The 13626-nt window shown below is 25.4% G+C and overlaps 1 protein-coding gene across 1 annotated transcript in view; it reads left to right on the top strand.

The window, feature by feature from the left end:
- The window catches only part of LOC105846263 (phosphatidylinositol phosphatase PTPRQ), a 173623-nt gene that overhangs the window by 131251 nt on the left and 28746 nt on the right, over positions 1 to 13626 (top strand). The window contains exons 11-19 of the mRNA XM_065810927.1: positions 393 to 538; positions 884 to 1177; positions 1748 to 2053; positions 2160 to 2611; positions 2700 to 2800; positions 2908 to 3067; positions 6477 to 6546; positions 7029 to 7193; positions 7513 to 7613. Coding sequence (XP_065666999.1) covers positions 393 to 538; positions 884 to 1177; positions 1748 to 2053; positions 2160 to 2611; positions 2700 to 2800; positions 2908 to 3067; positions 6477 to 6546; positions 7029 to 7193; positions 7513 to 7613 — 1795 coding nt within the window. The remainder of the gene's footprint in view (positions 1 to 392; positions 539 to 883; positions 1178 to 1747; positions 2054 to 2159; positions 2612 to 2699; positions 2801 to 2907; positions 3068 to 6476; positions 6547 to 7028; positions 7194 to 7512; positions 7614 to 13626) is intronic.

Below are 13626 nucleotides of genomic sequence, written 5' to 3'. Positions count from 1 at the left end.
TAAATTTCATGCACAGCTGAAGATTTTATATGAAAGGCCTTCTGTGTTAGAGAAAAAAATTTTAAAATATTTTTCAATGTTTAACTAATAAATATATTTTACTCAACTTAGTTTGAATAGTTTTTCTTTTGTTACCTGGAACTTTTACTCATATTTGTTAAAAAAATTTTTTTGGCTATATATATATATATATATATATATATATATATATATATATATATATATATATATATATATATATATATATATATATATATTCATATATATAGATATATACATATATATATAGTAGATATAGATATACATATAACATATATATATATATATAGTAGATATAGATATATACATATATACAGCTTGGAAGATATTATTTGATATTTCGTTATTATTAGGTCAGCAACTTTAAGTGATCCTAGTGCAACATATTTCAACATTACAAATTTGTTTGGAAATATGATTTATATAGTAAACATATCTGCTAACACAAAATATCAAGGAGTATTTAGCTCTGGAATTACAGTTAAAACCAAAGTTGGAGGTTTGGAATTAAGTTAAAACCAAAGTTAGAGGTGTCTAATGCTTTTCAACAGGGTTGTGGAGCCATTTAAAACAATAATTCAATATTATAGATTATTTTAGTGAATATATTTTTTTCACATTTTTTTAAAACTAATTGTTGATTGTTGCTTTTTTTTTACTTAAATAAATGAGTTTATAAAAAGCAAAAGAAATTTGAACTAATTACTTAAAGATGAAGTTATTTGAAGTGATTGTTTTGATAATCAATGTATTCTGCTAACCTTTTTTATTTGGCTCTACCCCTTTGTTTTTTAGAGAAACAATCTTAAATTTTTTGTAGACTAAAATTTTAAAACATTTTTAGTGCCTCTAGTTTCTGCTGTCAACTTCCGATGTGGTAAAATAACTTTTTATTCTATTACTGTATATTGGGACTCAACTCCTTCTGGGTATCTTCAAGGTGTACTCACAAGTTATAATATAGCTTATAAAAAAATTGTGAATTACAATTTTAAAAACGATTCATTACCTGCAAATGCTGCTGGTTACACTGTATTCAAAACTGATGCATTCACTGAATATATTATAATATTGACAGCTTTAACCAAAGTAGGTAGAGGAATCGAGTTGCAAGTAAAATGTATAACTGATGAAGCAGGTAGGTTCTTTATAACTTAAATTGTATTATTGCAATGTACATTAGGCAAAACATTTAAACTAATCACAGGTTTATGGATCTATGATAAGTATATGAATGATCTAAAAAATATGAATGATCTAAAAAGAGACTATTGAATAAAATGATGAATTTAAATAATTTTTTATTTCTCAAATATGATAAACGAGTTTAATTTTTCAAATATGATAAACAAATTTTATTTTTGAAATATGATAAACAAATGTTATTTTTCAAATATGATAAACAAGGTATTGTTTAAAGTAATCATGATGGAAAAAGTGAATTTATATTACACAAGAAGATAACATACTTATAGTATCTAATAATCTTTGTTGTATATTATTGGTAGAAAGTTATGATTTTAAAAGACATTTTATACTTTATTTTTTTAAATAATTTTTTTTTAAATATTATTTTAAAAGCTTTACTATTTTAATTAAAATTTTTTAAGAAATATCTCTTATTTTAAGTTCTAATAAAAATTTTGAAGAAAATTAATTTGTTTAAGATTATGTAAACAATTTTCAAAACTGTTTAATTTTTAATCAGTACCTAGAACAGCCCCAACTGGCTTGAATGCTACATCATTTTATTATGCAGATAAAACTTATGTTTCATGGAATCACATACTTCAAAAAGATTGGCAGGGAAAACCTTTGGGTTACATAATAGCATATAAACTTCTTAATCAAGGAGACTTAGACATTATTAATCAATCTTGGATAATGATTAATTTAACTTATACTGAACAATCAGTTCAACTTTATGACCTACGTGTTTATTCACGGTATTTTCTTAAAATAGCTGGTTACAATAGGAAAGGTATTGGACCATATAGTAGCATTATCACATTTTGTAAGTTACTTTCTATTCTTATTTATTTTTAAACCATTTTTGTTTTAAAACTATTAGTTATATCTGAATAAAAAACCTAATGTTATAACTTGTTTATTATTTTTAGATACATGTCACATCTTTGATCCTATCATTGAAATTATTTACATTTCAATACCACCATTTGCAAGTTCAAATATTACCTCACCATATCGACCAGTAGGTGTAATGATAGCATCAACAGAACAATCATTGTTACAATGTGCTGGTGCTTGTACATCATTTTCAAAAAATATTTCATTTGTTTATAAAGAGATTAAAATGACAAGTTTAGAGTTTGTAAAATTGAATTCAACAGCAATAAAATTACCTGTGACAGTGCCTGTACAAGTTCTTGATAGTTCGTATTCTTCAACTCTAAAGCTTCCAGGTATTGTGTTTGTATCAATTCAAAACAGTATACGTGTTCAATTAAAAGAAAATGAACAATTAGTTTTTAGAAATATTTACATTGCTTTGGGAACATTTGGAATCTATGTTTTATTAAATTGTTTGTTTGGTGTTATCTTGTTTTATTGTGTAAGTATTTGCTGAACTTAACAACTTTTAAAGTATATTCTGTATCCTACTTTGTTAAGAATAATGACTTTGAAGAGATTTTTTTTAGCAACATAAAAATTCAACAAGACAAAAAAAAAGTCCATGTTTTACTTTGAGTGGTATATTTGAAGAAATATACTTTTCTATTATTACAATTACCACTGTTGGGTATGTTGCTGTAATAATAATATTTTTAATTCTTTTTTATAACTTTTTACTTAAGTTAAATATATAAAAATTGTATTTTAATAATTTCAAATTTTTATTTTTTTTAGTTTTGGGGACAAGATTCCTTCAACATTTTGTGGCAGAGTGTTATTAATAATTTGGACATTTATGGGTATTGTCTTAACCTCAATATGTGTGGGCAATTTAATTTCAGCTCTGACTGTTGATATTGTTAGTACAACCATCTACTCGTATCCAAATGATAACGTGAGTCTGTTATTATATAGCACAAGTTCTTTTAAATTTCTTAAAAAAGCTTTTTTTTTTTTTTTTTTTTAAAAAACTTTTTCAAATTCTAAATAAAATTGTGTATCCATTTTGGTTAATAAGTAAAGTTTACAACTCTTATATGGAAAAAATCTCTAATACTAATCAAGTTAGTTCATAAGATCAACTGTTAATAAAATATTTCAAACTTTCCTACATTGGAAAACTATTGGACTTTACTAAAAAGAGATTAAGTCATATTATTAAGACATTGTAAATCAGTCTCCATAAAGTTAGCTTTCACTTCATTTAAAATTTTCAATGTATTTTTAATTAAAATCCATTTCCGATAGAGTTCAAATCATTTGTTGTCTGTATATTTGTTTACACAAGATGTAAATCTTGAGGAAACAACTTGCCATCTACAGAAACAAATGACCGAGAACTATCGGAGAGACAAAAACTAGCATATATTTAAACATCTCCATGTTGACAAAAATTGCTATGCTACATATAACAATAAATGTTTTTCTATATTAGATTCTTCTTTCAATAATATTGAACTCAAATTAAAGGAATGTATATATAATTTTGCAAAAACCAAATATGAACAAAAAGATTAATCATGTTAAATTAGCTCTCTCTGTTTAACTATATTTAGCATTGTATATATATATATATATATATATATATATATATATATATATATATATATATATATATATCTGTGTGTGTGTGTGTAGTCTTTTATTGCTTCCTTTTCATTAAATCTGATTTGTCCGATCTTGTTAAATTTTTTAATAATTTTATAATTAAATTTTACATTGTTTTTGTTATCTTTTGTGACACTTTATTTTGTATCTATATAACTTTTTTTCTATAATATAGTATAAGTTTTTGATATTATTTCAACTGAAGATGACTAAAATCAAATAAATACAAATATTTTTTTTCGTAATAAACGAATGTTGACTTTTATGCTGATTAATGAAACAACTTGAATTTTATAATAACAAAAAAAATCAAAGTTTGTTTTAATAATCATGTAATTAATGTTGTAATAATCATTGTAATATGACATTAAATGTTCTTATAAACTATATACGTAATAAAAAATAATGTTTTTCGGACTGCTTTGCAAATTTGCTTAAGAGGAACTTTGACATTCAAATGCTACTCATTATACAATTTGATAGAAATCCCAGCATCTTGAATCTTTCGTTTGATGAGCTTTTCAGCATTGTCATAACTACTGTTAAAGATATAAGTAAGATTATATATATATATATATATATATATATATATATATATATATATATATATATATATATATATATATATATATATATATATATATATATATATATGAATAATTTCCTATAATTAGTACATTTTTAGCTGCGGCTATAGATGCGATGACTTTGGTCATCGCATCTATAGCCGCAGCTAAAAATGTACTAATTCGTTCTTGCTTAGCTGTATATACAGCTAAGCAAGAACGATTCACCTCCGTACTTTATTATTCTCCACACTTGTTCTATTGAGTTTGAATTCAGTTGACTAATCCTGACTTCTGACATCATCATGTCATATAGATGGCAACTCAGCCTCCTCTGCCATTTCTGTCAACTCGGTGCAGGTGGTAGCCACTGATGATTGTATCCGATGTTTCGTTAAACCATGTTTTGACAAAAAACATGTGTGGCTGGTTTTTATTGACATAGCTGCTAGTCTTGTTGTTAGCTTGTTCATTTTTTCTCTATTCTGAAAGCATAGATTGTTGGTCCAGAAGCGTAAATGAGTGTTGTGTTTCTAATGTACTTTTTTGTGACGGTCTTAGTATTTAGTTGATCTAACTTAGATCTGAATTTTGGTGGTCAGGGTTGATGCGCCGGTTGATCTAGTATCAGTGATGTTGTTGGCTGCGGTGATGGTAGCGTGGACAATGGGTTGTTTAGTAGCTGCAATAGCAGTTTGTAATGAGGCCAAGATGTACGGTTTTTGCAAGTTTGAGTAAACGACGTCATTGCAGCAAATCCCACCAGTTCTAAAGTGGATGACGTTCCAAAAAGGTATGAGATTTGGTCGTTTTGACTAGATTTTATTTGGTGTATATGGTTAATGTTTACTGTTGTTAGCCCTACAGTCTCAAAGAATTTCATTACAGCGTCTTTGTCATTGTTTGTTGTGGATGAGGCAAAACCAATGACAAAGACATTTGACTCTTTTTCTTTTCTAGATTTGTTATCAGTGGTGACAACTTGAATCGTTGGTTACGTTGTTTTGCCATTTCTGTAGTTTTACCTTTTTACCTAAGGATTGCTGAAAATGATGGCATGGTTTTGTTTGACTTTAGAGTTTGTATTTCGCCTTCTAGCAATTTGGTTCATTCGACTAGTTGCCTTTTTTTTTAATACCGTCTAAAATTATGTTTTTAAAAGCCCATTTTAGTGCTGTTTCAATCATATTTTAAACTAGGGTAACTCTTCTCAAAAGTGTTGCTGTCGCTGATTAGTTCTGTTACTTGCTTTGCTGCTTCGCATGCAACTTCTTTAAAGTTGATCCTGAAGCCATATTTGCTTATTAATCAACAAAAAAAGTCATCTAATGAGCTTTATATAGCTTTAACTTGAACTAGTTTTTGGAAAGTTTATACTCAATGTGGAGTAACATAAATGTTATTATAGTTAATAAGTATAGTAGATAATAATGATAAATTTTTAATTTAATTTATTATTGTTATATATTTATTATTATTGATATACAATCAAAAATTATTACATCGTTTAGCAAATAATAAAAGCCTATACAAATATATACAAAAGGGTTATGTCAATCAGCAAACAAAAAAAAGATTAATAGTAAAAGTAATTTATTAGATGGAAATGCTGAAAATTGTAACCGTGAATTCTAGAAAATATTTTCTGAATCACTAAGTTCTTTTTTATCTGACTGATGCCTCCTTTAAGAATGGTTTTATAACATTTAAACATAAATCCCATACTATTAATTAAAGAAAAAATAGTCAATTCCTTAATAGAAAACTCTTTTAAGGTATAAGAAATTGACATTTTATTTACATTAGATACATTTCATTTCAAACTATTGGATAAATAATCTTTGGTTTCTTATTGTGTTATCATTGTAACCGAAGTCATTAAAAGATGAACCATTTTATTATAAATATATATATACATATATATATATGTATGTATATATATGTATATATATATGTATATATATGTAAATATATATACATATATATATATATATATATATATATATATATATATATATATATATATATATATATATATATATATATATATATATATATATATATGTAATAATAATAAAATAAGTAAAAACTAATGAAAAATTAAAGTTTATGTAAGTTGATTTTTATTAGGTTATTGCAAATTTAGGGTCACCAGAATATTTATGGGCAAATAAGGTATCGTCGATAAAGCTTCTTAAAGGTAAATTTAATTGCTATTAAATAAAAATAATTAGCACAAAATAGATTGTTGATCATTTCCTTGAAAATCATTGAATTACCTATAAAGTACATTAGGTATAAATTTCACTAACTGAGTGTGTAATAATTGGAAATTGTTACCAAATGAAATTGCAGAATCAAAATTGTTGAATGTTTTAAAGTGAAAGTTTATATCTTTTTTTTGTTAACCTGTGTTTTTAATTGTGTGGGAAACATAATGTATACATTATGCATCTACAGCATAAAATTTACACAGAATAAGTTTTCCTCAAAAGCATTTTTGGTAGTTGTGTTATGTTTACAAGTATTCATGGAATGTTTAAAAGATCAGTAGAAGCCGTGACTTTTTTTTTTAATTATATGCATTTTTGTGTATTTTTTTGTATTTTGAAATATTTATTATTTTAAAGATAATCAATTTTTCGGTAAGTTTTTGTTTGTAATTTATTATTTACTTGGTAGATAACAACCTTTCAAGTCATTCAGACGTTTTAGATGCACTAAAAGCAGGCAAAGCAAGTTATGCTATCTTTGATCAGTACACAATTGAATCTTACAAAGATGTTTTAAAGAAATATGATATAAAAATTGTAAAAGCTTTCAATACTGACAGCTCTTATTATGGAGGTATTTTGTTAAAGAATGTTTTTTGAAAAAATGGTAAAAAAGTCTCTTATTTGTTCCAAAAATATTAGAAAAATTTTTCTCAATCATTCTAAAAAATTAAATAGTTTATGCTTAAAAGCAGGCTGGAGGATAAGTAAAGTAAAGTTAAAAAAGATAGTATTATGAGTTTCATTGTTAAAAGAGTGTTATTAATTTATTATTTTTATTTCTTTGAAATCTGAAATCTTATATCAGCTCACAAGACTTTATTATTGACGCTTATAATAAGATTTGTTCTTGTTAAATTGTCAGCAGATGTAAGGACTGTTTTTCATTTTAGTATCACTAGGTGGAAACTATAGTGTACTTCAATCATGCATGAACCGTTTATTAAAAAATAACTCTGCTATGGTTGATTTTGCAATGTACAATTTAAAAATGGTACGTTTTTTGTTGTTAATAACAATAATAATAATATGAATACTAATAATTAAAACAATAATAGAGTAGAACAAAGTGTATTCATTGTGGTCTATGTATTATTTTTTTATTCTTTTAAAAAAAGTTTAGAAATGAAGGAAGCAGTTTTAGTTCTAGCCCTGAAACAGGATCTTTAAGCCAAATTTTTTTTATTCAAAATTTTACAAGATTTTTTAAATTTTTAAAAATTTCTGCAGTTTTATTGTATTTTTACATACTGCTGATAGTCAGAAAATGATTTTGAACTTTTCAATGAATAAAGAAACTTTGCTGCTTAATTTGTGTCCAGATTGCACTCTATAACATTGGATAATTTTCTGAGGCAATAAAAAATAGATATTAAATTAGTTTTAGATGCTAACAATATATCAAATTATTATATCAAACACTTCTTAACTCCACTGTGTCACAAAATTTATTGCTACTATGTAATAGTATATCTTATTTTTATTGGTCTTATCAAAGACATTTTCATTGTTCCCAATAAATTTATCTTGTCTAGTTTATATTTAGATTAAATATTTTGTTGTAATGATGGCATCATCCTAACTATATTGTTCTTAGCAGCAGTAGACAATCCCAAAATCCTAAGTATTTTTATAAAGCTTTTTATCTGACTTTTCTAAAAATCATGTCAAGAATTCAAATTAAACTCAAGATCATTATTAAATAATTTAATCATAAAGTTATTTATTTATCAAAGCATTAAAAACACTTTTTATTTTACATGCAGGTGACGCAAATGAAATAACTCCCCAAAAAGTTAACTCCCAGTTAAAACATTTTAACTCCCCGGTCAATCTATTTCGAAATAAATTAACACCAGGAGTTAAATTACTTTTAAATAGGTGAAATGGATTAACCGGGGGCTTAAATATTTGTAACCCCCATCGTAATAAATTAACCCCTTTCTATACGCGTTTTGAATTATTTAGCTTATAATAAGTTCTACAAAACTGCGAATGTAGTTTACTTTAATGTGTGTTGTGTTGAATAAAATTATTTTTAACTGTTCATTTTTGACAAGTTTCTATATTGTTGTAAAAATAAAAAGGAGATCAAAAAATAATAATATTGCATGAACTTCAGTTCTCTTTTCCTAATAATAATGTTTGAGATTATAGAGTTTATATAGCTAAAACAATATATATATATATATATATATATATATATATATATATATATATATATATATATATATATATATATATATATATATATATATATATATATATATATATATATATATATATATATATTGTTTTAGCTATAACAATATATATATATATATATATATACATATATATATATATATATACATATATATATATATATATATATATATATATATATATATATATATATATATTATTTTTGTTATATTAATATTTCTTCTTATTGTTTTAGTCAATGTTAAAATGTTAAAAACCAATAATTCAGTTAATGTCATATATCCTCTGAGTCCACAACAATTTTATTAACTTGTGAATCATTGTGTAACAAAAAAAAAATTGACAAAGCTCATGACATGTTACTTGAGGTTATTTTACAAAACTAGAACTTACGTATGTCTTCAAAAGTATTCTGAAGATTATCTATCCTCAGTTTACCAGAAACCTACTTTTACAGCACCTGTTTCTAATGATAATACAAAAATTCTCACCACATCTGCTGCTACTCCTAACAGTAGCAACTCCTCTAAAAAAAAAAGTTTGCTTTTTTTGTGAAAACACTGCATCCTAGATATAAATGCCCAGCTTGTTGTGTTCTATTAATGAGAATAAGCCATTAGAAACCCATGCATCTGATACAGCTATTGCAGAACTTCTTAATCAAAATGGCAGACCAGTTGCTTTTTTTTGCAATTGTTATATCGATCTGAGGTAAAATATCTCCCTATTGAAAAAAAGGCATGTGCTGTTATAGAATCTGCTCGCATTAGTGCCATCTGGGAAGCGTTTCAAGCTTTTAACTGATCAACAATCTGAATTGTTTATGTTTAATAAGAATAATGTGAGTAAAATCAAGAATGATAAAATATATCAACGACGTCTTGAGCTTTTTTATTACAATTTTGACATGTTTACCGAAAAGGAATACAATATTGCACCTGATACTTTTAGCTGTATGTACTCTTAAGCAATGAGCTTGTTTACTCTATTGTTTTTACACAATTCGTTATGCCACCCTGGTGTTATTAGCAACTGTCGAATCTACTACACACCTGTTACAAGAACCAGATAAGACTGCAAACCAGTTTCAAACTTAAGTCTTACCTACAGTTAACTTGGAAACAGCGAATCTAAGCTCATCGGAACAATCTACTGTACACCTGTTACAAGAACCATATGAGGCTGCACACTAGTTGCTAAAACCAGATGAGACTGTGTCATTCGATCTTCCTACAATATCCAGTGAGTCTCATCTTGCCATGTCCAATAAAGTTGAAAATGATATTTTACCGTAAAAGACGATAACTTGAAAGTGCATGGCTCCAAATCGGTTAGATCTTTAAACAATTGATTACTTAAAACTTAAAGTAGTCGGAGAGAATGTGATGAACATTATTGTTGTTATATTAATATTTCTTATTGTTTTAGTTAATAAAAAGTTAAAAATTAATCATTCACTTATTTTCATTTATCCTTCGAGTCCACAACAAGCTAAAACAACCTTTTGAATAATTTTATGCAGAATAATAAACTACTTAATTTAACCTAAGTAGCCAGTTTATGTAGGTTAAATATTTGGCTTGAAATATTCAACTGAAAACAACAGGTTTAATGCAATGCTTATTTGCATCCCATAAGTATCACAGCATATAATCAACTAAAAATCCTAAATTTATAATAATTGAACAGAATTTCAATATACAGGAAAACAAATAAATGATTTTGACATGATTTATATATAAACATCTGATCAATATATAAACATATCTGTTAAAACAAAAAATATATATCTAAAAATGTGACTCTACAAAAATCAAAATGTCCCGTAAGTAACAGTGGAGTTATGTACTAACATATATATATATATATATATATATATATATATATATATATATATATATATATATATATATATATATATATATATATATGTATACACATATAATATTATATTGCAGATTCACACAGAAATATCATATTGCTGATAATGCTGTTTCTCTATTGTATAAGATCATAAGCATTTTCTTGCTTAACTGGAGCTTTTTCATGTCGCCTTTAACACACGATCTCCAAGTTTTTAGCTTCTACTTTTGACTTTTGCTCCTGAAACTCTAAGTTCTGGATGCTACTACATGATCAACTGCGACTTTAAACCACCTTAATCTTCCCTGATGCACCCGTTAGGTACACTCACTATTCCTAATCTCTATATAAGATCACCACTACTTTTCTTGTTTTCTTAGTTGCACCGCACATCTATCTGATTGTTGCCTTTTCAATTCTTTCCAAATAGAGAACATCATTTGATGGACATCACCTTTATCTTATATGTTTCACTGCTACGTATCATTATACTCTGTTCTCACATAGTGTATATTTTTTCTTTATTCTTTAGTAATACACTTCTTGCTGTTAGAAGTGGAATAATACTTTCACGTTAACTTTAACTCAGATAATAACTCAGACTTTCTCGTTGTAATTTTATGTTGTAGAAGTGATATTTATATTTATATATATATATATATATATATATATATATATATATATATATATATATATATATATATATATATATATATATATATATATATATATATATATATATATATATATATATATATATAGAACAGAGCAATAAATTAGTAGAAATTATAGATAGTAGATAGATAGTAGTATTCGATATACACATATATTGAATGTATAAATATTCAGAAATGCTTAAGATATATATAGTGCTACTGTTATTATATCCATATCTATTCTAATTAACAGATTTAAAAACAAATGCATTTGGAAAACATCAAGTTGAAATGGTTTTTTCGTAATTCGTAAAAGTTGTTCCAAAGAAGTTATAATATTATGGTAGTTAATTTGTTTCGCCGACAGGGGTTAATTTATTTCATGACACAGGCCTGTAGGAACAAAATTATATTAGGAAGGGGGGGGTCAGTGCTGGATTAAGGGGCTCCGAAATAGTTTTAAGGACCTTCTTTTTTTTTAAGTCATTTTTTTTGTCAGTTTTTTCAAAATTATTTATTTGAAAAATTATTGGGGGGGGGACAGATGCCCCTGCTGCCCGTCACCCCTCCCCCTGTTGCTATGGGCCTGCGTGTAAAATTACATGGACAGTATATTTATCAGTAAGTTTTATTATATGAAATAATAAAACTTACTGAAAAATATACTGTCCATGTAATTAAATTACTGATTGATAAATAAAACTTTCCGAATATAAAATTGACTTAAATACTGCAGTTGATGACTTAAATACTGCAGTATGACTTAAATACTGCAGTATGACTTAAATACTGCAGTTTGAAAGAAATAGTTTAATAATCTTAAAAAATTTCCAGAAATGAAGCAAGTTTATAGAGAAGATCAGCATGCCAAACTTTATCAAAACTTTAAATAGGTCAAAAGTAATACCCTTTGTCTTGCTGCCCCCATTAATTCCACAATTGTCATTATACGATTACATGATGTTTCAGGGGAAAAAGTAATGTATTATATTTACGCTGTACACTCAAAAGGTAACATTATCTCATAACCAGAGCAATATTTTTAATACTCATAATATTATAAATCAAACATGTTTGATTCAGAGAAGATTTAATTTGATTTTGATTATTAACTTGGATTATATTTTGTTCACAGTCATCATATTTATGTAGCTCATCTCTAAGTTCTGCCAAATTTTATTTTTAGTTTGAATTAATTGAATAAAATTAAAACACTAAACATCCATTGCATCTGTTCCTTTTTTAATTTTTTCCTTTTAATACTTACTAATAATTGACATGGCACTTAATATGTATGTATTGCAACATGTAAAACAAATTATATTAAAAGTATCATATGCATGTAGTAAAAATGCATATTGTGACATGCATGTCACAATATGAATTTTTTTTACATGCGTATGATATTTTTAATATAATTTATGTTTTACATAAATACCACCAGCGTAGATTAAAAACAATATTTTACAACAAGAGATCTACTTTAAAGATTATTTTAAGATAATAATAAGAATAATGCATATGAAACTTTTACATTTATAAAGAAGTTTGATTTGCTCTTTTTTCATCTAACAATAGCCGTTTATAAATACTTAAAACCAGTACTCCAAGTAAGACAGGACAGAGTGACCTTTGAAAGTATAAATATGTATATAGCAATGATAAGATGAAAATTGCATTTACTTTAAAAAAGAACAATTTAAAGTAGCACGCATAGAAGATTTATAAAATGTTGCAGAATTATCAATTTATCTAGTGCCAGTGATGTGTTTTTATAATTTAGAAGACAATGAAAAATATTTCAAAATTCATTTGTAGGAATGGGACAAAAATGTAATTTATTTAAAATGTTTCAAACTTTTATAGTAACGATTAATGCATAAAAATTAGTTAAGAAGGTAGTTCAAAAAATAATTCATAAAAATAAACATATAGAATAAATTCAAATAAAATTTCTTATCTTCAAGGCGAGGCTATGCAAAAAAAAGTTTTTAAAGTGGTCAAATATCCCAGAATTAACTTATAACACTTTTATTATGTTAAGGAACAAGATTTCATGTAGCCAGGTATAATTTTCTAATTTTTTTGATTTTGTCCAACCCTAATATATATATATATATATATATATATATATATATATATATATATATATATATATATATATATATATATATATATATATATATATATATATTTATTTATATATATATATATATATATATATATATATATATATATATATATATATATATATATATATATATATATATATATATATATATA

Source organism: Hydra vulgaris, chromosome 11 (genome assembly GCF_038396675.1).
Source record: "Hydra vulgaris chromosome 11, alternate assembly HydraT2T_AEP".
NCBI lineage: Eukaryota > Metazoa > Cnidaria > Hydrozoa > Anthoathecata > Hydridae > Hydra > Hydra vulgaris.
Note: the sequence above shows the minus strand (reverse complement) of the source record. Positions and strands in the feature narration are given on the sequence as shown.